Source organism: Eleutherodactylus coqui, chromosome 5 (genome assembly GCF_035609145.1).
Source record: "Eleutherodactylus coqui strain aEleCoq1 chromosome 5, aEleCoq1.hap1, whole genome shotgun sequence".
Taxonomy (NCBI): Eukaryota; Metazoa; Chordata; class Amphibia; order Anura; family Eleutherodactylidae; genus Eleutherodactylus; species Eleutherodactylus coqui.
This window is the reverse complement of record NC_089841.1, coordinates 53,183,470-53,207,040: the sequence shown is the minus strand read 5'-3', so window position 1 is coordinate 53,207,040 and position 23,571 is coordinate 53,183,470. Positions and strand designations below refer to the sequence as shown.

Sequence of the window (23,571 nt, the reverse complement as noted above, 5' to 3'; positions counted from 1 at the left end):
AAGTGTCTTGGAGTTCGGCATGTAGACCTTCAGAGTGTGGGATGTGGCTTACTGTACAAACGTAACGTCAGTGCCTGCTGCCACCAAGTCTTGCTGCAGGTCTATTGTAGCCATTTGAGGGGTTTGACCACCTGCCTGGTGACAGCGGGTGATTAGCTTCCTCTTTTTGCCACGTCCAGGTAGTGTCACCAGCGCTCCTCTAACTTTGAACTTGTGAACTGCTTCCAGCTGTACTTCGAGGAACATTCAGTGCCCTTGCTATCTTTCTGTATGCCTTTCCCCTGATTGAATATAGCCTCTACGTCTGCCAGCTATGGTGGCCTATAAGACTCAGTCTCTACCTGAGCTTCATAGGCTTTATATTACACTGCAGTACTGAAGTATAGTAGTGTATTAGAAGAATGATAAAATATGGTGATATTCAAGTTCCCTAGTGGGACAAAAGTAATAAGTTAAAGTAGACAGAAATTTCAAAATAAGACCTCACACATGTGGTATCACTGCGTTAGTAATGACCTAGACAAAAAAAGTAAGTATATTATTCAACCCGCATAGTGCACGTCATGAAAAATATACAAAAAACGTGGTTACTTTTGCCTATCTCGCTTTACAAAAAACGAAATAGAAAGTGATTAAAACGTTGCATGGATCAACAAATGGTAACATTGAGAAGTACAACTCATCTTGCGGAAAAAAAAAAACCTCACACAGCATTGTTGACAAAAAAGAAAAACGTTAGGATTCTTTGAATGTAACGATAAATGAAAAATAATTATTTATATATATATATATATATATATATATATATAAATAAAAGTGTGAAAAAGTTGCAAAAAAAAAATTGACACAATCGTACCGGCCTGCAGAATTAATGTAACATGATATTTTACTTATACTGACTGCACAGTGAATGCCGTTAGAAATGTACAAAAAAATGCCAGAACTGCAGATTTTATTAATCTTGCCTCTAGAAAAAAAGGGAATGAAAAGCAATCAAAATGTTGCGTGTTCCCAAAAATTGGATAAAAGAAGACTCGAGTGCATCCTGCAAAAAACAAGTCTTTATAGAGCTCTGCCGATGGAAAACTGAAAATGCTATCTATGGCTCTTGGAATACGGCAACACAAAGTCAAATCTATAAAAAAAAAAATTAAAATAATAAAACAAAAACTCTATAGACTTGTTATCGCTGGAATCGTGCCGTCGCAGAGAAGAACGTTATCGTATTATTTATTTTACACCTAGAATACTGCAAAAATAAATCCAAAAAACAAATGGCAGAATTTATTTTTCCCCCAACCCCCTAGAAAGGAAAAAATAAAAGTTATACAATATGTTATATGTCCCCCAAAATGCTGGCATTTAAAGAATACAAATAACAAGCCTTATTGGCTATGTCAACGGAAAGAGTGAAAAGTTGTAGCTCTAGAATTTAGACAATGAAAAAAACAAAAAAATGAGTTGGTCGTTGAGGCACAAACAGGCTTAGTCACTAAGGGGTTAAACACCTACATGATATTTACGGCTGGCATGGTGTGACTATTAATGTCTTTATTATCTCCTCATAACGTATTACATGTTACATTCCTGCCAACAGCGGGTAGACGGCACCACACAACTGATGTTCAGGTATTGGAGTCCAGGCTGTAAATGCCAGTATGTGTTATTAATATTACCATTGGGACCTGCAGATAGCGGTCATGTGTGGCATGTGCCTTGTTCTCGGGCATCAGCTCCGTGGCTGAGTGGTTCTCGCTCTTACCCTGCAGTCTGGGGGGCTCGTTTCACATCCAACCGACTGAAAAATCTGCAAGGCATTCATGTGTGCTTAAGGGTATACACAGCTTTTTATACCGCTCTTGGCCTCTGAAAAGCGGTTTGTGGGCAGTGCCATGCTGACTATTAATGAGTGTCGGCTCAGAAGCTCCTGCTTAACCTCCTCTTGACCACGGGTCATCGATGCGCCTGTGTCCAGGTCACGCACTGCACTTCTGGTATTCTCACTTTCAAAAAGTAATAACTTTTTTTATTTCTCAGGTGACTTTTGTATGAGGGCTTGTTTTTCACAGGACGAGTTGTATTTTCCAATGGTACCATTTAACGTACCATATGATGTACTGGGAAGACTTATAAAAGTGTACAGTAATAATGACATATTGTCTGTGTTCTGTGGGTCAGTACGATTATGGACAGAGCTGTCTGCTTTCTTCTACCATATTTTGGCCCACCTGACTTTATTTTTACATTGATAAGGCGGTGTGAGGGCTCGTTATTGTGGTGTTCTTCGCTTCTTCCCAAACCACCTAAATTAATGAATAAGGGGAATAAGGGGGGGGGGGGCAGGTAAAATATGTTATATATATGCCATACCTGTCTAGCAATGTTACGAAGGGGACAATATGGGAGAGACCCAATCGATCCCACTCTATCACAGATTTGTCACGGATCGACTTGTCATGGCAAAGCCTGGATTGATCACTCTAGCAGAATTGCAAGCTCGGAGTCGTTAGAATATAGGAAGATTTGTATCCAGCTTTCCCAGGCTTCTGTACGCCTGCACAATGAAAGCTCAAATCGACCCCTAATCTGGTCTAACGACTCCCACACTCTACAATACCCACACACACTTGTTGTCACCACCAGCTTTTGTTACCCAGGTAAGCTGGAACCAACACTTATGAATTATTAACACAATCTTTGGAGTTTATGGTTTGTTTTAAAACTGACAAGGTTTGACTAATAAATTGCAGATTTAGTCTAAAAAGAACTAGCAGTGCTAAATATTCATATATATATAGAAAAAGATGTTACTATGGGGATATGGTTTACAGGCATACACAGCAGACAGTACTTAAAATAAAACAAGGAAGAAATAAAGAAGGATACCAGATTTGGGATGTTCGCCCAAGATTCTGATTTGTGCGGAGTCACTGGGAACAAATGGGAAAGTCCATATGTCGTAGCTTACCTCCCAAGGTCTAATACTGGGTCTCTCTGACCCCCCCCCCCCCAAAGGTTTTAAAGTTTCCACAGAACACACCTCCCCGCGTCCCCTCTGAGGTCATTCAGGGAGGGTTGGGGTAACTGTGTACATACCTGTGAAAAACACATATTCCCCATTTCGGCCATATCTCTACAGGAGATCCTTTGATTGGGAATAAATACCTGGAATATTTCCGGTCATGATTTTTTACTATTCAGCAATATCAAACGTGACACGTAAATTATAACCAGGTACACAGATACGCCATTTGGGGGTATTTTGGGGCTTGCATCTCAATAGGTTTAGATATGTTTTACTCACTTGGCCCGCCCGATTACATAAATATAATTCATATTGGGCTAGGACCTTCACATGACCAATAATCCTTAATAAAAGATTTTTCCCTAATTTGAATCTTGGAGCGGGAGCATCTGTGAGAATGCAGCTTAAAGTAGGATTTCCTTAGACTTCATTAACAAGTAAATGGTCACACAATTCCGTTTCCCCATGCTAATTCTAAACTAAGCAGACAAGTGGAGCCAGGAGGGCAAGAAGAATTTAAGGGGCTTATTCAAACTCCAGGGTAAGGCCAGACAATTGCCTTTCTAAATGAAAATATTCAAAAGGCAGGGAGCGAGAGAGATAGATAGATACAGATATAAATATACAATGTATGTATGTGTGTATATGTGTGTATATGTATGTTGCGTGTGTATATTCGTTGTTCAGTTTCTGCGGGCATAAAAACTGGACGGCAATCCGCTCATGTAAACAGGAAGTTGTTCATCTATGAATGACCGCCTGTTTACTGTGAATGAAGGCGGGTGGGCTGGAACGATCCCGTCCTGCTCCGTCTCCATTCACTGAGCGATGATCTCTTCTGTGTAACTGCATAGGAATGATCATCGCTGGGACGAACTGTCGGAGATCTGCGACTGATAGGTCATCTCATGTAAAAGGGCAATACGTTTTCTTCTCTCACTGATGAATCAAATTCGAATTCACTCGGGCAGTGAAGGAAGCTTCTCCCTGATCACCATGATTGGACAATGACATTGGGCATGTCATCTGCCCAGAAGACATCCAGAGGAGAGAAGGGAGGGCAGCTGATAATCAGCTACTGCAGCCTACTCCTAGATATGTGCTTCTTGCATGGGGCATTTGCATTTAGGATGTATAGCCGTATGGCTGTCATGAAGGGGTTAAGGTACCTTTACATGGATACCGCGAATGTGGCCATTTGTGACCCTATGTGCAAGCGGCTGCTGACAGGTACTGAGCAAGAAAGACTCATCTGTCCAGTTACTTGGTTTTTTGCTCCCTTTAAAACTAAGGGACTACTGGGATGACAGACCATTTACTGTGAATGGAGGCGATCGCATCGGATCCTTGGCCTCCTCCGCCTTCATCCACAGAATGACTATGGCTCCTGTGAGCACTAATGCACCCAACAGTTGTCCCTGTCAAGGGACCTTGACATTTTTACCGCTATATACAGTAGGGGATAAATATTTAATCGCTGGTGGTCTAACTATTGGGATAACGGCACACTCCAGGTGAAGGGCGCGTGCCTGACCCACTACTTCATTCACTCTCTGAATTTAGCCTTAGCCTCATAGAAGTCCCTGCGGATGCGAGGTGTTTTTGGGTCAAAAACGTTTCCTATCACTTCAAGTATAGAATCATAGTAAGTAGCGGTCCTCCAGCGTGGAGTTCAGGATCGGCAGGTGTTTCCCATTGTTTTCAATGGCAAGCCTCGCATCACACTCGCTTGCATCTCGCACGCCGTGCAATGTTTTTTGACGGCTCCCCCAAAGATAGGACATGCCACAATAATTTCCTGCACCGTGATGTGATGCAGGAAAAAAAAAATCGCTCAAGTATATGACCGCATTCAAAAGAATGGGGTTCATATTTGTGCATTTCGCAATGCACAAATCTTGTGCAATTTTCTTGTGAAAGTGGCCTTACTGATGAAACTCTGGCCGTCTGCAGTCACCACTAGAGAGAACGGATTGCACCCTATCTATATCATATATCCTAATGTCACATTATGCCATATGACATACTCTGCTCTGCTGAATCATCATGCAAAGTTCTGCTACATCGATGCATCAGGAAACTACTCTGAGTAAACCTCATATTGCCTTTCACTCACAATATGCCTTAGTTTAATGTGTGTAAGGGATATTTACATCGTTTGTGGAACTAGAAGTCCCAGCATGCTCTGGCAGGGAGTCACATTCCTTATTCAGTACATTACATTGTCGGTCCTCTCCCATCTCTGCGTACATACGCCCGTCCTTGTGTGATACACTCAGCTCTGGGTGTGCTTTCGTCCATCCCTGATATTAAACACAAGATATTTCCAAGAATAGTCTGGCATTTACGGACTGGTACAAACCACTACAAATATCACCCCGCGCCCCACGGCTCTGCCCAGCTGACGATGCCATCAGTACAGACTGCTGAAAGCCAAGTGAGGTGAACAATCCGTGTAGAAGGAAAAGTCCTGACACTTTCTATTATACTTTGTTTCAATTCTTCACCGTTCTCAAAATCCCTGCTTGCTGTCAGTAGTTGGGAACATTCCTATTTACATCCAGCTGCTAAAAACCTGTGCTGACCTAATACTTTTGCAGCTGAGGAGTTGCTACAATTGTATCCTAAGAGCTCCTGTCCACGGGTGAAAAAAACGCAGTGATATTGCAGCGTTAAAAAACGCTAGTGGGTAGAAGCTCCTTGTGGATAATTCTCTGAGATAGACAGCCTGGACTTCAGATGCATCCATTTTACCAGTACTGATACATTGTAACAAACGGTCAGGACAAAAGAGAGATTTGCGCTAATTGTGTCAGACCTTCAACTGGTGAGAAGAATTAGGTTTGCATGGGTATACAATCTAGTGTGAACAGTTATATTTTAGAGATGAGCGAACCTACTCGGCCACGCCCCTTTTTCGCCCGAGCGCCGCGATTTTCGAGTACTTCCGTAGTCGGGTGAAAAGATTCGAGGGGCGCCGTGGGTGAGTGGGGGGTTGCAGCGGGGAGTGGGGGGGAGAGGGGGAGAGAGAGGGCTCCCCCCTGTTCCCTGCTGCTACCCCCCCGCTCCGCCACGCCTCCCCCCGACGCCCCCCTAATCTTTTCACCCGAGTACGGAAGTACTCGAAAATCGCGGCGCTCGATCGAGTAATTACTCGAAACGAGTAGGTTCGCTCATCTCTATTATATTTCCATTAACTGAATTTAAAATTGAAAAAAAAAATATATATATATATAGTAAAATTCCATTAATCCAGAAGTCGATGGTCCAGAAATTCCGATAATCCAGCGTGGGACAGAAATAACAGTTTACCAAATGATTACTGCACCATCTACATAAACATCCTATAGGATTCAGGGACATCTGCGTAATGACCGCAATGTCACTGAAGTCCGGATGTGGACTCTCGAGCGAGCTATGGGACATCCATAGTAGTTATAGAGGCTTCTGCAAGGGTTCTCAGCACTGTGAATACTATTTGTGACATAAAGTATTGATCATGGAGGACAAAGACTTTTCTCCACTTCATGTCAGCCTGAAATAGCTGATACTCGTAGCAGAGAAGAATAAATTTTACTATTGCGCTACACTTGCAAGAAAAAGTAAGAGAAAACTTTGTAATCCCCTGGATTTCTGCAGTGATTACTAATATAATTTGGTCTGATTGTTATCTAGGAGTACTTTTACATGGGATGAATATGGGGCGTCCAATAGTCCTTCAGAGAATGGAGGGTGGAGCGTAGCAGTGATCTCTTCCAGCCACCTGCCTCCATTCACTGTGAACAGGCAGTTGTTCAAAGATGAACAACTGCCTGTTTATATTGAGTGAGAAGTCGTTGACTAGTCGCTTTGTTTCAGAGAGCTGGGAAATAAAGAGTCTTGCTCAGTACCCTGTTGGGTCCACATTCCTGTAGCTGCAAATAAGAGTTGCACAATGTTGAGGAATTTTGCACCAATCCTTCCTGCAAATGTGTTTAGGCTCATCAATATTTCTGGGATGCCTTGTGTGCACAGCACTATAACACGCCTTCTAAAAGTTGTTTGCATCGAGGCAGGGTTTACACTAACCAATCTTATATGAGAAGAACGCATGTATCAGTAACCAGGCTTTGTTGCTTTTATTTAACAGGCAAAGCACTTATAAAACCAGCACTTCCAATCTCATCTTTTTAATTCCAACACATTTTGTCAGCTCTTCGTGAAATCATTAATGGAGAGGTTCACTAACTTTTCCTTCCTACATGTTGGATAATTACTTGATGTGTTCAATTAAAGCCATGAACAGTACAACTGTCTGTGCTATGAGATTGTTTATAATTGTGATTAAGGCCGCACCCACACGGGCGTATCACCATTGTGCGTGACATGCAATGCCAATAGCCCATTGATTCCTATTGGGCCAATCACAGCAGCACTATTGGGCCAATCCCAATGCACTATCTCAGCTTGCATACATGCTGAGATAGTGCATTGGGATTGGCGGCATGCAGCAAATACGCATGTTATTGTCTACTTGCAGAATGACATCGCACAAGACGCACGTGCGCGGCTTGCGCGGTCATTGGATCAGACCACATTTTATTACCAATCATTGAAGAAATCTAGATTAAGGTCATTCCAGAAGGTTCGCTTAATTTGTCTTGCAACTGTAAGTAAAATCTATGAATTGTGCAGCTGCTGTGTGACTATTTATCTGCTTTCTAACATCACACTATCCTGTGTTAGATCAGTCATATGAGATGTTTCCTGCCTCCTTGTGCACTACTGATCCCTACTTATGTACAAAGAGGCCTCTGTGTGATGGAAATAGTTGGATGTTGTCACACAGTAATGTATCGTGCACAAGCTGTTCACAAAAATATAACAGGAGAAAACCAAGCACCAACACTGGCCAGATCGCAGCAAATCTGTATCAATATCGGCATGTGTTACACAAAGATATTGCAGGGGTCTTATTGCATGTCTCGGTGCTCATATTTCTGGAATAAAATTGATTTAAAAAGTCCACAGCATATGCTGAAATCTGTGGAGTCACTGTGTACATACATTACTTATCCTGCACTGATCCTGAGTTACATCCTGTATTATACTCCAGAGCTGCACTCACTATTCTGCTGGTGGAGTCACTGTGTACATACATTACTTATCCTGCACTGATCCTGAGTTACATCCTGTATTATACTCCAGAGCTGCACTCACTATTCTGCTGGTGGAGTCACTGTGTACATACACTACTTATCCTGCACTGATCCTGAGTTACGTCCTGTATTATACTCCAGAGCTGCACTCACTATTCTGCTGGTGGAGTCACTGTGTACATACACTACTTATCCTGCACTGATCCTGAGTTACGTCCTGTATTATACTCCAGAGCTGCACTCACTATTCTGCTGGTGGAGTCACTGTGTACATACATTACTTATCCTGTGCTGATCCTGAGTTATATCCTGTATTATACTCCAGAGCTGCACTCACTATTCTGCTGGTGGGATTAGTGTGTACATACATTACTTCTCCTGTACTGCTTCTGATTTACATCCTGTATTATACTATTATACTGCAGAGCTGCACTCACTATTCTGCTGGTGGAGTCACTGTGTACATACATTACTTATCCTGCACTGATCCTGAGTTACATCCTGTATTATACTCCAGAGCTGTACTCACTATTCTGCTGGTGGAGTCACTGTGTACATACATTACTTATCCTATACTTATCCTGATTTACATCCTGTATTATACTCCAGAGCTGTACTCACTATTCTGCTGGTGGAGTCACTGTGTACATACATTACTTATCCTATACTTATCCTGATTTACATCCTGTATTATACTCCAGAGCTGCACTCGCTATTCTGCTGGCTGAGTCACTGTGTACATACATTACTTATCCTGTACTGATCCTGAGTTACATCCTGTGTTATACTCCAGAGCTGCACTCGCTATTCTGCTGGTGAAGTCACTGTGTACATACATTACTTATCTTGTACTGATCTGAATTATAGTACCTCGCTTTCCAATAAATGTCTACCTGTGATTTCCTATGTAGACCACTGATGTCTAAAAACAATGGATTTACACTCCTTTAGTAATTCTAGCATTCGGACAGACACACAGTGAACTGACATCATCTATGCCTTTTGTTTTTCATAGAGCTCTGAATTTTATATTCATGTGCAGTGCATAGTTTAGCCTGTAGGTGTCACCATCACTGTGTATGGAGAGCTCCTCTGCCCAGTACCTGACCTATTTATACATTGTAGCCTCCATTGTGACCCCTGCAGGTTGCTGAAAGGCTCAATAGAAAAAGTGCTATTCTCCTAATAATTGTTCTGCATAAGGAGTACAATGCACAATGAACAGAGAAAATGATTTGCATTACGAATTCAAATAAAATATATGAAGCCACCGCAGCGCCACCTATTAGACATTAGCATTCCTACAAGACATTGTCTGACCTCCTAACGGGCCTTGCAATATAAGGCAAACCAGAGTCTTCCCGAAGGAAAAGCTATCTACCGTGTTCCCCGAAAATAAGACAGTGTCTTATATTAATTTTTGTTCAAAAAGGTTTAACTTTTTTACATGTATAGCTGCCTGGACACTATTTAAATTGACTTTTTAAATTAACTGTTAGCAGGGCTTAATTTTGGAGTAGGGCTTATATTTCAAGCATCCTCGAAAAGCCTGAAAAATCATTTTGCATCCTCGAAAATTCTGGAAAATCATGCTATGTCTTATTTTCAGGGTTTATCTTATTTTCAGGGAAACAGGGTATCTGCAGACTCCAGCTTTGGCTTATATCCTTCTATGTTACAAGGCCTGTCGGAAATTGACTCTTAGGAAAGTTGCATTCCAATAGGTGGCGCTGCAGAGACACTGTAACACCTCCAATTTATATACCACATTTCCCAGGGAAGCATTGCATGGTTAGTCTTATCATGCCTACTTGACGTCTCCCCAATGAAGAACAGTCCCCCTCCCGACCCACCAAATTTACATATACTACCAGGAAATCCTGCTGATCTAGTCACACTTATATGCTGTTAGATGTGGTTATTTCCTGCCTGGTAGGCTCCCCGAGGCTAACTGACATCTCAGACACCTCGTATAATTGGGTACAAGAATAAGACATGGCATGAAAGCTGATGTGCTCTAGATGACTCACTTGTACGTGTGCAGACGACAGAGTAACACTGTGAACTACTAGGTCAGTAAGTCAGGTGTAAATCGCTACAAAATCAGTGTAGCGATGCGCTACGCAGTTACCATACTGTAGCATTCGTTCTAAAGCAATGGCGATGCAAATAGGGTAACGTGCCGAATGGTCACAGGCTCGGTGCTTGTTACATCTGCAGCTGCTATGGGAGCCCAGGCACGGTTGATCCCATCCATTTGCTATTGAATGGTGAACACCCGCAGCTCCCCTCACCAAAGACACTACGTCGTCAAGGAGAAGGGAAGGAGGTGCAAACGCCCGTCTTCGTTTGACTAGATTTCCATTTGTTTCCACTATTTTGATGAAAAAAGGTTAAAAGCTAGAAACACTGCAAACCTTGAACTGATACTGCTGTGCCTAAGGGAGCAGGGGATGACCGGGGACTCCATGAGCCCTTATATGTCCGGCTCCACCCCTGGGTGTAAAAGGGTGCATCTGTTTTGCTCAGAGTACTCCTTTAGGATACTTAAAGTATAACTAAACTTTTTACAAAGGGGAAGAGTGCATATTACCTCTGTTGCCCCTGTGGTCCCCCCGGTTTTGGGTCCTGTTTTTGGCCTACCACAATGGCTGCGGGAATTTTCTAATTAACGAATGTGCACTGATCTGTCATTGGCCAGTGCTGGTCACAGCTCTGGCCAATCGAGAGCAGGTATAGTGTATTGGTAGTCTAACATTACCAATGCATTGTGGGGATTAGGTAGCCTGAAAATTGCATCAGCCATCTTGGATGGCCGAAAACAGGACCCGCCACCTGAGCTTTGAAGGGACGGAAGAGAAGAACTGCAGGTAATATACTCTCCACCCTCTGGTCCTGGGACAGAATTGTGTCCAAAAACTGGAGGGTCACTTTAATGCCAGCTACAATATCCCCTGCCACATACCATCAGCTTTGCCCTGGGCATAACACAGTACATTAGTTTTGCCCTGAGTGCTCCTTTAACCCTTTCCAATCCACTGTCTGACGTCTGAAGACATTACGATTTAAGGCTGTACAGCTCCGATGTTGGAAGAGGTCCGTCGGGGTTCTCTTACTGTATATTGCCAGCCTCTCACCTCATGCAGTACTGGCTTTAGCCAGCATATAGCGCTGTTGTGTAACGGCACAAAAAGAGTAAGCCCCCTAGGAAAACCAGGATATAAATTGGATTGGAAAGGGTTAAGATACCTAATATAGAATAATGACCACTAGTCACCAGTCCCTCCCACAACAGTGAGGGTCATTATGCCCCCCATAGCAGTGCAAGCTATAGTGCCCCCCCAAAATAGTGATAGCCATAATGCCTCTATGACTCCCCATTAGTGCCAGCTGCAGCCCCCCTTCAGCACTCTTATCCATAATGCCTCCAGTGAAAGATGCAACGCCCCGCTAACAGCATATGCCACAATGTACCCATAGCAGTGCCATTCCCTGTTCCCTCAGTTAGTGCCATGAGCCACAGTGCCCGCCATTAGTGCTTTGAGCCACAATGACCCTTTTAGATCTCCCTAAATTGGCCTTCATACATCTTCCAGGTCCAGCAGTATGGAGAAGAGGGAACAATGTTGCCGTCAATTGACAGCTTTTTTTTTTTTTGCTTCCTTTTCCATCTTTTCCATTCGGACGTTGCCAACAATATCGGTGTCCTGCTGGGTGCGGCCGCATCACAGGCTGCATGTGAGCTGCGGCTTGTGCACTGCTATGCTAGGCCATCTGGGAGCTGCGCACAGCAGTTACAGTCCTATGAATCTACTGACATGCCTAGACCGTCCTCAGCTCTGTAATAAGCAGATCGGGTGCAGAAGCCATAATGAAATGCTGTTTAATACCGCCCTGCATTGATCCCGGTGATATATAGTTGTAGCGGACTTATTGGATTCCTTGATACTGCAGGCATGTGGGTGAATTATTATCCCCGAGAGGTGATCAATTACAGTAAGGTTGTGTAAGCTGATATTCCAGTAAGTGGGTAGACTCACTCGTAACTGCAGAGAGGTCAATAGAGTAGTGAGGTACCTATGCAATCTGCTTACATGTATGTGCATGTGTATATCTGCAGGTATTTATCATATAGTACATTGCCCAGTGATGCAGAACCAGGAGAAGACTGATCATCCGGACCTAGAATCCTCCATATGCCATTATTGGGGTTCAAATTCATGTTTTCTTTGTACATAGCCATAAATAATTAAAAGAGCTCCCCCTACTGGTGGCTGAAGGAAGTCAGAATGTTTTAGTTTAATTCGATGGTTCCGTAAGGGGAAGCTTTGTTTGAGAAGATTAGTGCTACAACTCCCAATTCTGATATGTGGTGAAGTTAAGGCGGCCCACAAATTGCCACCAGCTTGATGGATTATTTGTTGTTATGCACACTGCTAGTGGTTACAAAACAAGAGGTTCTGGAGCAGCTGGGAGCATGTATTATAATGCATAATGATCCCCAACTATAAAGTAATCCTGTTTAAAGGGCACATGCACTTTTACTTCAGAATGCTCCTGCTCCGTCGTCCGTCTTCGGATCCTTCCAGCAGCTGAAGAAAGCACTATATTGCCCCAATATAGCACTCGTATAACAGTATATGGGGCCGTCTTCAGCTGCCGGAAGGAGCTGAAAATCATCGACGAAGAAGGGGTACTCCAAAGTCAAGGAACACATACTCTTTAATGTTGTGCTCCCTGGTGACTATAGTGAACTCTATTCCTCCTCCAACACATAGTACAGCGGCAGGGAAAGGGCAGGATTACAGGCATTGCGAGTATTGGAAGGAGGCTCCGCCCACTTAAAGGCAATGGTGATGACATGGTTAATGCATCACACCAAGGAACCATGCAGAGGGCAAAGCCCCACCCCGAAGGAGCGAGGACCTTCTTGGCGCCCTAAAAAAGTGGAAAAGAGCTATGATGCGTCAAAGGGCAGAAGATCAGAGTTCTTAAAGTGGCGGAGGCCATCCACCAAGTGACAGTACCCGTGGCCATACCCCTTATTGCAGGTGGCAGGGAGGTGTCTGAGTCACTTATGATTGCAACCTCTTCATTCTGTAGTTATAAAACTGATACTGTATGCCAATATTTACAAACCATGAGACCAAAGTATTGTAATGCCACCAGTAATGCTGGGAGATTGCAGCTGTGAAGCCTGTAGAATGTGGATAATACAGACGTCCACAAGCTGCACCTGTATTTGCAGATAGTAATGAAACTTGAATTATCTTGTAACCTTGAAAATGACTAATGGAGTCGCCGCCTACGTGTATCAGGAGTGATTCTAGAGCAGTACTGTATTTTGGGGAATCGCTCAGATTGCAGTTCCATAATATATGTTGTAACGCAGCTTTAAATTTGCACTTGGCCTTTAGGCGATTATGAATGAGCAATACTTCAGTTTTGCGCTGTGTGTATGTTTCTGTCGTAGTAGAGATGACATTCCTGGCCGTAGCCCCGGTTCACTTCTGTGACCTGATTCTCTTGCGTCGGGTTATTCTCGCACTCGCTGAACTCGCCCTGCCAGTTTTGGCAGATCCTTGTAAATATACATTCCACGCTTTGTTTTATCTGCTCACGTGTCCCTGGAGCAACGTAAGCCACGAGTTTAATGAATGAGGCCTCAAAATGAGGTTTACAATGAAAACATAGGGACCCACTGCAAAACTCAAATAAGGGCCAACGAGAACCTGACAAATTCATCCGGCCGGGTTAGTGACAGATAGATATACATGAGCCTCGTGCTCTCGCCTACGACCTGAAGGTTGCAAGTTCGATTCCCACATGCGTCAGGTAGCCGGCTCAAGGTTGACTCAGCCTTCCATCCTTCCGAGGTCGGTAAAATGAGAACCCAGCTTGGTGGGGGGGTAATTAAGTAATAATTACCTGAAAGCGCTGCGTAATAAGTTGGCGCTATACAAATACCAAGATTATTATTATTATTACATGTATAGAGATGGGATGGACAGACGGATGATAGGATAGAGATACATTAAAAAGTAGCTGCACTTTCAGCTAACTTTTGACATGTCAAAAGTATTGATCAGTCGGGGTCCCACTGCTGGGAGCGCTATAGCCTCCTCGTTCCAGCGATCAGCGAGGGTCTCAGCTGCAGGACACCCACTGGTCAATACTTTTGACATGTTTCTATGACATGTTAAAAGTTAGTTGAAATTGAAGCTACTCTTTAACCCCTTAGTGAATCCCGATGGGGCTGTCACTAAGGGGTTAAACATGTTTTTTTAACATGGGAGTCTATGGTGATGGATGTCAATCCTTGGATGTATATGTGTTGTGCCAGAATGGGGGTGCCGGTCGCCATAGTAGTCACGGTATATGTGACTCTCCCACCCGGCTACACTAGGGTGAGAGGTTTGGGGGTTATCGGGTAAGGGCTGGTCTTTGCTCCCTGGTGTGATGACTTGGTGTAATGTGATACCCCCAGTGCAAGACAGTCCAGGGAGCCAGGAAGGGTAGGAGTTAACTCATTTATTCAGCATCCAGATGAGGAAGGCAAAAGTCCTTTACATTTCCCTTCCTGAAGGTGGCGGCTGCTCCGTACTGTTGATGTGGGTTTTTTCAACATGGCCTTTGAAATCTATAATTTGCACTAATCACTATTTTTCCTCCAGAAGTCAGAATTGTGAGGATCTGTCCCATAAACCAGCTGTCTTGGATGACACTATGCTACACGCTTTCTAGAACGTTCATAACTTTTGCTCCCCCCACCTGCTCAGTGCTAATTGGCTGATGGTGGGAGGCTATGATATTAGACTGTTCTATCCTTCTCTGAATCGAACTCTATGCTAGCCACCACTTTCAAGATGAGACATTTCAAAGGATAGAAAAAGCACATTTAAGTCACATTTATGCAAAGTTCCAGAACTATTAGTGCAATTATATAGTGACACTTCTAGATCACCACATACACATTTTTTTTTTCTTTTATCCCAGTGACACATCTTCAGGTAAGTTGAGTTAAATGAGTTTTACATCTTTGATCTATTGAAGGCCTATCCTCAGGATTGGTTATCAATAGTTGATCAGCCTTGGTCTGCTGCCCAAGACATCCACCAACTAGCTGTTCACTGCACAGTGTGCTAGTACATGGAGCCAATGTGTTGCCAGAAACCGTGAGCTCCATACACTCTGAAGTGTCCCAGGATGGTATTGCAGGCAAAGTACCCATTAAAGTGAATGGGAACTGTTCCTGCAGTACAACTCCGGTCCATTGCAGAGTGTACAAGCTGTGTTTTTTTTTTTTTAGCAACACATTGGCTCCTGTATACTAGTAAAGCCACCCAGCATACAACTGATTGGCCGGATCCACTGACGATAGGTCATCAATAATATTTGCCCGGAAAACCCCTTTAATTACTGATGTAGCATCAGTAGTGTGCTAACACCGCATGCGTTAGTAAGTCAATGAGATGTGACTCGGCGTGGTTTTTCTAATTGTTCTTTGTGAATTGCGGCGGCTGTATTAAGCAATTAAAGGTGCTGGGCGGTCTGCGCAGCAGATGTAGTGCCTCCTCCTTCAAGGATAGCTCTGCTACATCTATATGTCTTTGTTAAACCATGTCCACATGACAGCACCATAAAGCGCACTAATGGCGGGGGCTCATATCTATTAGCCAGAGTTTCAGCAGAGGATTTGCTCTGCCTATGGTTGACTTGTTCATTCATACATCATATGGATACCCTTGGGCATCCTGCTATATACTCCATATCCCATGTACCAGATCTGTCAACTGCTTTTTCCTATGAGAAGTCATTGTTTTCTATCATTTTATCGAACTGGCCATTTCATAACCATACGTTAAGTGGTTGACCAATAGGGCGCCATTACATGGGTGTGACTCTACTTTCTTATCCTGACATGTCAAATCTGCCTAGTTATGGTCTAAATGCCATAATTTGTCACTTTTTACTTGGCAGACTGGGAAAGCTGGTTGACAACCCTATAGGAAGGTATGGCTGTGAACCTTCTGGTTATCAGAAGGCTTTTCCAGGCAGTCAGTGGTGATTATAGAGGTTAACTTTTTGATCAGTGGGGGTTTGATGACTGGATCCTCTACCGATTCTGAGAATGGGGGTCCCAAAGGTACCCAAATAATTATCACTATCATAGGAGGTTGCAAAGTTCAAGAACTCTACAAACTCTGGTGCTCCCATTGAAATGGAGTGGGAGTGCACATGTGTCACTGCCATTTAATTTGTGCAGGGACCTTCAGGGTCCCCATTTTCGGAATTGTAGGTAACCCATTGGTCAGATGGCCCACTGATCGGAAAGTTAATCCCTATACTGTGGATACAGAATAACTTTCTATCTTGGTTCAACCCATTTAAGTGTAAATGATTACTGAGTAAGACATTTTTTGATAAATTGGCCTCATTTCCTGTCTATGAATATAGTTAATTAGTAAATAAATATTAATTGCCGGTCTGGTTTGTTTACAGGCATGTGAGAGGCATGATGTGACAGCCGGCTGTCATAAGTATAAATGCGTCCTGTCTCTGTGGAGATTTATAGACTCCTCTTGTAATGAGGATAAAATCGTCTACGCAGAGCAGTAGACCTGAATAGAGTGAGTCATCAATATACCTCGTCCTTGTCCTGCAGCTGTTCTGCAGAGCTGACGCTTCCCATTCCTGCAGAAATCATTATGAAAGAAAAAAAATATCTGCAAACGCAAAGAAAATAAATCCTCCTCCGTGTTCTGCAGTCATCATTTCACATTAACCAAACAATATTTCACACCCCGTAGTTAGTGGGTTCTCCACTTTTTACTATTCCTATTTGTTCCCTTGATACTAAGCACATCAGAAAATCTATGAGGAAACCTGGTAGTAAGTGTTTAATTTCCCTGCAGCACTCCCACAGGTGAAATAAGGCATTACAGTGTCCATTCACATCAATGCGTTTTTTGTGTAATACAGGACAGAACAGTCCTCCAGAGCGAGAGATGCTCTTTATAGTTGCTCTCCACTCTGGCGAAGAGATGATGATGATGATGATACTGAACAGATGACCCCTCTATTAACTCAGAATTCACTAATAGGATTATCAAAATGGCTTTTCTAAGCTAAACAACCCCTTTAATACATGAAGTGAGAGTTCTTACTGAAATCAATGACCGGCCATGTGGCATTATTGTTTCTAATGAACACCCTTCTATTTCAGTAAGAAATGACTCAAAATGTGGCCATACACCTTCAATTCCTGATCATTCAACTGATGACAGTTTCCCCGGCTCCCCAATACACAGATCACTGACAAAATAATTGGTGGTCAACAGCAGGAGGGGACTAATGTTAGCATCATAGACCAAGGGAGGGTGCTAATGGGATTAACATCAGCATCCCTAGTGTTTAAGGGCAATAAGGTAATTAAAGTCAGCATCCCTGGTCTAAGGCAGTAAGGGGATTAGCGTTGGCATCCCAGGTGATCTAGGGCAGTAATGGGATTAATAAAAGCATCCCTCATGGCCTAGGGTGCTAAGGGTATTAACGTTGGCATCCCTGGTGGTCTAAGATAGTAACAGGTGTAACAATGGCATCCCTGGTGGTCTAGGTGGTAAAGGGGATTACCGTCGCCATTCCTGGTGGTCTAGGGCAGTAAGGGGGATTAATGTCTTATCAGGATGATCCCTCTGCAGATTGACTGATCACTTCAGGTTTGGCTTCAGAAACTCCAGATAGTGAGCCACACATTAAAGGGATTTTCCAGGAATAATATATTATTTTTGAAAGGGTGCGCACCATGCTGCACCAACATAAAATAATCCATGTTTTCCTCCTCTGATGGCCAGTCCACCACTGGCTCACTCCTGTTGGTAATTAGATACAAATTTCACATGTTCCTGTGTCAGGATATCCTCACTCTGCATCGGGAAGTGAAGACCAGTGGGTGACTAGACATCGACGGAAGAGGTATATGGGACGCAAATATGGTTTCTTTTATGTTGGTACAGGCTTGTGAACACTTATAACATCTTTAATATATAGTATTCAAGGTAATACATGGATGAGTCAGATGTGCCAGAAGGACAGCTAATCTTTTGTTAGAAAGTGGCATCCTTACCGCTCAGTCCTTATTTAAGTAGCCATTATTTCTGTCCGTGTATTTGACAGACAGCACACAGACCCATTATAGTATATGGGGCTATACGCTTAAGTGCTTTTTTGCATGAAAATCGCTGTTTGTCCCGTTCTGATCCCTATCAGAGATCACGAATTGGGCATGCAATGTGCAGTGTTCTCATGGATTGAACAGCACACAGACTGGCATTTGAGTGCTTTCCGATGCACATTGCACCTAATCCTCGAGTCAAACTACAATACAATCATTCGAATGAGGCCATAAAGAAAGGATCTATCTTGATGAGACAACCCCTTTATTGCCAATGTCAGACCTTATGGCCCATTTGCACACAACGATTATTGCTCAAAATTCGCTCAAATGATGTCTCTTGAGCGATAATTGTTGTGTGTAAATGCTACAATTACTTTTCGGCTGAACGATGATTTTTAGGTGAGCATAAAATCCATTGTTCGCCTGGAGAGCTGATAGCAGGGAGCGCACACTGTTTTCTCCATGGGAGCAGCTGATTACAGTGTATTCAGCTTGCAGCCCTGAGGCAGAACAAAGGAGCTGTATGCAGAGAACAGACCACCTGCTGTTCTCTGCATACAGCTCCTGGAGGCTTATTTACATGCAAATGAAGGTAATAAGCTGCTAATGGGCATTAATGCCCATTAGCAGCTTATGCAAAATGATTGCTAAAACTGTCCATCTCCCTATCTTTTGAACAAATTTTGAGCGATTATCTTTGCGTGTAAATGGGCTTTTAGGCTCAGGTAATAGGGTACTAGCGCAAAAGACACTTTCTATTAGTTCAACATGCTCTAGTCAGACAGATGACAAGGAGATTCCTGTTGTAGACGTCTCCTGCTGTTGTCAACAGAGTGAAGGAGCTGTAATTACGCCTTGCAGCCAAATACTCTAAGTAGATCTTAAGTCAGATCTTCCACCATGCTCCAGGCTATTAACTTAGTAATCTTATTCTTTTGAGAGATAATTATCTGGAATCGGCTATTACTGTCATCTAAACCATTGATTTTCTAATTGCCTTTCTGATGTCACTTGTGATGTCATCTCTTCTGGATATCTGGACTCCTCTACCTGGTCTTGTCTTATGCCTGACGATTTTACAAAATGTAAACAGAGATTCAAATTTTATGCAAATCAAGCTTAAAGAAGCTTTACGATCTTCGAGCTTTATGGGAAATCCACCGGACCATCACCTATTGGTAAAATGGGAGTTCTGTGACATTACGCCAGGTTTAACCATAGATGTGTGTGGCCACGTTTTCATTCAATCTTTGGTTATATATGGCCACTACTTACCGCCTCACTCTATTCTCCCAGTAAGTGGCAGTCCCAGATGTAAGGCCCCCGACCTAAGATTGGTAAACTCCTTCAGTCACCATATAACAAAATGTACTGCAATTTTCTAATATACTTTTGGGCATATTAAAAGCTTTACACCAGTTTTTTGGCATAGAAAAGTGGCCAAAGTGATTTCTGGACCACTCCGCCTTCATTCACTGAACTATTATCGTTGGGACAATCGTCCAATCTAAAACAACACTTAACTCTTCTCCGTTTCTAATATCTCTCTGTTGTCAATAAATGGAAACCTTTTGTTTACACCTAGAGGCTGAAAACTCATCCTTCACCGCAGTGTACACTATGACGGATGGTGACTATGATTATCTGATTAAGCTCCTGGCCCTTGGAGACTCCGGTGTTGGGAAGACCACGTTCCTATACAGATATACAGACAACAAGTTCAACCCCAAGTTCATCACCACAGTTGGAATAGACTTCCGGGAAAAGAGAGTGGTAAGTACTAATGAATGACTGCTGTACTAGTGGGAATGACGTAAGTGGCTTCCAGGTTCTTCTAGCCAGGACCACCCATGGAATTTCTGATCCAAAATTTTGGCAACTTTCTCGGTTAGAAGCATACCAAGATATTTGACTAGGAGGCGAAGCAGGAACCAGAGAGGAGCAGCTTGAAACTTGGTCTTGCTGATGGTTGAGGGTGACTAAAGGATTAATACTGAATGTTCGTGGTGATCGGAGGTGGTTTAGGCATTAATTCTGATCAAGAATGGTAAAAGTGGTCCTCCAGGCAAACATGCACACACTGCATTAGTATGCAATCGTAGTCTAAGAGACTACATACTGTTCTGACTCGCCAGCGCTGCTCATATGGGCACCATTGGCTAATTCAAGCAGCATGTAGTGTCTTAGACTAATGATGTATACTAATACATAGTGTGCATAAGGTTTTCAGAGGAGCTGGTTCGGCCATCTTTATTTGTCCAGGACCGGAGGGTCGCTTTAACAGGTAACATATATCTACCGCCTGTAACCTAGGGGGGTTGAGAGGTTAAGGCTTACTTACACGGGCGTATGTGTTCCACGTATTACGTGCGTAAAATACGCAGTACCCCGCAAATACACATGTAGATGCGTATTTGCTGTGTATGGTAAATCCCTATATCCTACATTGGTGTATTACACACCAAAATAGAACATGCCACATTTTTTTTTCACATGTGTGAAAAAACGCAGGTGTGAGTGGCCCAATAGAGGTCAATGGTGCATCACACGTGAAAATGTATGTACCTAATACGTCGGCAACATACACCCATGTGAGTGAGCTCTAAGTATATTGTATCCCTGATGGTCTAGGGCAGCCCTTCTCAAACTCCAGTCCTTGCATTCCTCCAACAGGTTACAATTTTGAGGATGTTCTATATAGAGAGAACGCCTGTGGCAATGTCTTGAGTTACTGGCAATCATTAAATCACTGGGCAATACTGAGGAAATCCTGAAAACGTGACCTGTTGGGGGTCCCTGAGGACTGAAGTTTGGGAAACACTTGTCTAGGGTATTTAAGGAGTTATGGTTAATGTGTTTGGTGGTCTAGTGTAGTACAGTAAGCTGGCTATTGGTAAGATCACTAATGGGCTAGGGTGGAGATGGGACTATTGGTAACATCCATGGTGGTCTTGGGTAGCAAAGAGTTTATAGGTAAGAAGTCTGTTAGTCTGGGGTGGTGAGGAGGTTATCGGTAAAATCCCTAGTGGTCTATGGTGGTCGGGGCAGGGGATGTAGGGGATGCGGTTGCATCTGGGCCCAGTAGTCTTAGGAGGGCCCATTAGGCCTCTCTTTTCCATATAGGGAGTCCAGTACTATAACTAAAGCAATTATAGTTGGGGTCCCCATTACAAATTTTGCATTGGGGCCCAGAAGCTTAAAGTTACGCCTCTGGGTTGGGTGGGGGTAACATGCTTTGATGATTTAGGGTAACAAAAAGATTAGCAAAGTCCCTAATGTTTTAAGGCTTAATAATTAATATTTCTAGTGGTATTGTGTGGTGAAGAGATTATTAGTAAAATTCCTGGTGGTCTCCCACTGTGAACGAGCTAATTGTAACATCCGCTGTTCTATGGTGCAGGGTGATTCAAAAGTCAGGGCCATCTGGAATATCTGAATTAAAATAATAAAAGTAGTAAACTTTGTAGAACACTCAGATAGGTGCGGACATTCTTGGCACTATGATAGTGCCTGTTTGCCGTCTTGGTGGCAGCCATCTTGGATACATGATATAAGGGTAAAATTTCATCATAAATTGATAGGTGCAGCCATTTTTTTTTTCAATCCCTGAAAACATTTTCTAGTTATGGATAATTCTGAACATGAAACATTCATGTGAAGAAAGTGTTTTAATTACATTTTTGTTACAGATGCATTTTGATCATGTAACCATTGCAAATTCACAAGATATGCTCAAAACGTTCTCCACTGTGGAACCATAGAAAGTCATAAACGTCTTTTTCAATCAGTTTGCAGACTGTTTTTTTCTCCCTTAATTTTGCATTGAAATATTGGCATTGCATACAGATGAAATACGGAACTTAAAGAGGAACTGTCATCCTCAAGTCAACTGGGTTGTAGTACGGCCATGGCCCTGCTGAAAACAACACTGTCTCTCTTGTCCCTTTACTTACTCCCTTTCTGCCATAAAAGCTCTTAGTTTCAGTTCCCAGAGCTGTGACATCCTTGGTGAACTCAGACTTGATTGACAGAGAGCAGTGGGGACCAACCACTTGACACACTCCCACCGAAACCCAAGCAGAGGGAAAAGAGAGACATTGTTGGAGCCTACGGGGCCATGGCTGCCTGGAGGACATGACAGGTCCACTTTAAGGACCAATATTTATTCATGTTAGAATATGTAAAATGCAGAATTTAACTCTGTTGTTGGTCTGCAGGTTTACAACAATGCAGGTCCTGGTGGCACGCAGGGCAAGTCCTTTAAGGTGCACTTACAGCTGTGGGACACAGCAGGACAGGAGAGGTAATATACTGTTATTTTTAAAAAATTATTCTAAAACCATCTAAAATGCAATATAATTACCCAATAGGTGGGCGTGTCACAGGCGGTGATGTCACCCATATGATGATCCTATATAATTAGTGTTAATACACACAGCTGCCAGACGGCTGTGGCAACTTTACTCAGCAATGTGGTTGACCCATGCCAGTAGCTTTGTAAGCTTCTTGGTAGACCCATCAGGAACTTATGCATTTTGGGTTGAAGGCTGTGTCTAATAAAGTTCAGACCCATTCATATGAAAGGCTTTTGAATAAAAGCACAGATTGTGAAACGCGTAGGTGAAAAATTTTGGAATCCTGTTGATCTTTACCTTTGGGTGTGATTATTGGATACTTTAAGGGGCTGTGCCAAGTATTTCATTACATGTAGTACTTTAAATATGTGTAAAGCAAAACATTCGGCTATTAAATGTCTTCAACAAAAATCCACCTTTCAGATATGGTAGGTGCCGTAGTAATTCCTCCCACTAGGATATTTGTCCACACGTACCCATGGACAAGTCCTGCTGGAGTTCCATGGGCAACAGTCGAGCATGCGCAGCAGTACCTTCTTCTTTCCGCTGAGGTCCTGCTTTACTGTCTTAATTTCCTCCGCATTTAGACAGCGCATGCACAATTGCAGTGAGCTCACTGCAGAGGTCACGTGCGCAGTACAGTCCCGCCTGCTGTCACGATATTTCACAAGGGAGACTAGTCCGCGCATGCGCTGTGCGTTCCCTCAACCACTGCCGTTTGACAACGGAGACTGGGATTCCTAAATAAATGAATTTTTATTCTATAAATAAGGTACATGTACATTCCAATCTCCTCATATCTAAGGTGATTGAAACAAGAAGACCCAGTAAGCCAGCAGATTTCCTGCAACAAGACCACCCCATTGGCTGCGAATT

General features: G+C 43.0%; 1 protein-coding gene across 2 annotated transcripts in view; it reads left to right on the top strand.

Annotated features, from left to right (window-relative positions):
- Positions 1-23,571, top strand: part of RAB27B (RAB27B, member RAS oncogene family) — a 219,707-nt gene that overhangs the window by 178,665 nt on the left and 17,471 nt on the right. For both annotated transcript variants that reach the window (XM_066602519.1, XM_066602518.1), the window contains 2 exons: positions 19,926-20,113; positions 22,558-22,643. In XM_066602519.1, the coding sequence (XP_066458616.1) occupies positions 19,961-20,113; positions 22,558-22,643 (239 nt within the window). In that variant the 5' untranslated portion in view covers positions 19,926-19,960. The remainder of the gene's footprint in view (positions 1-19,925; positions 20,114-22,557; positions 22,644-23,571) is intronic.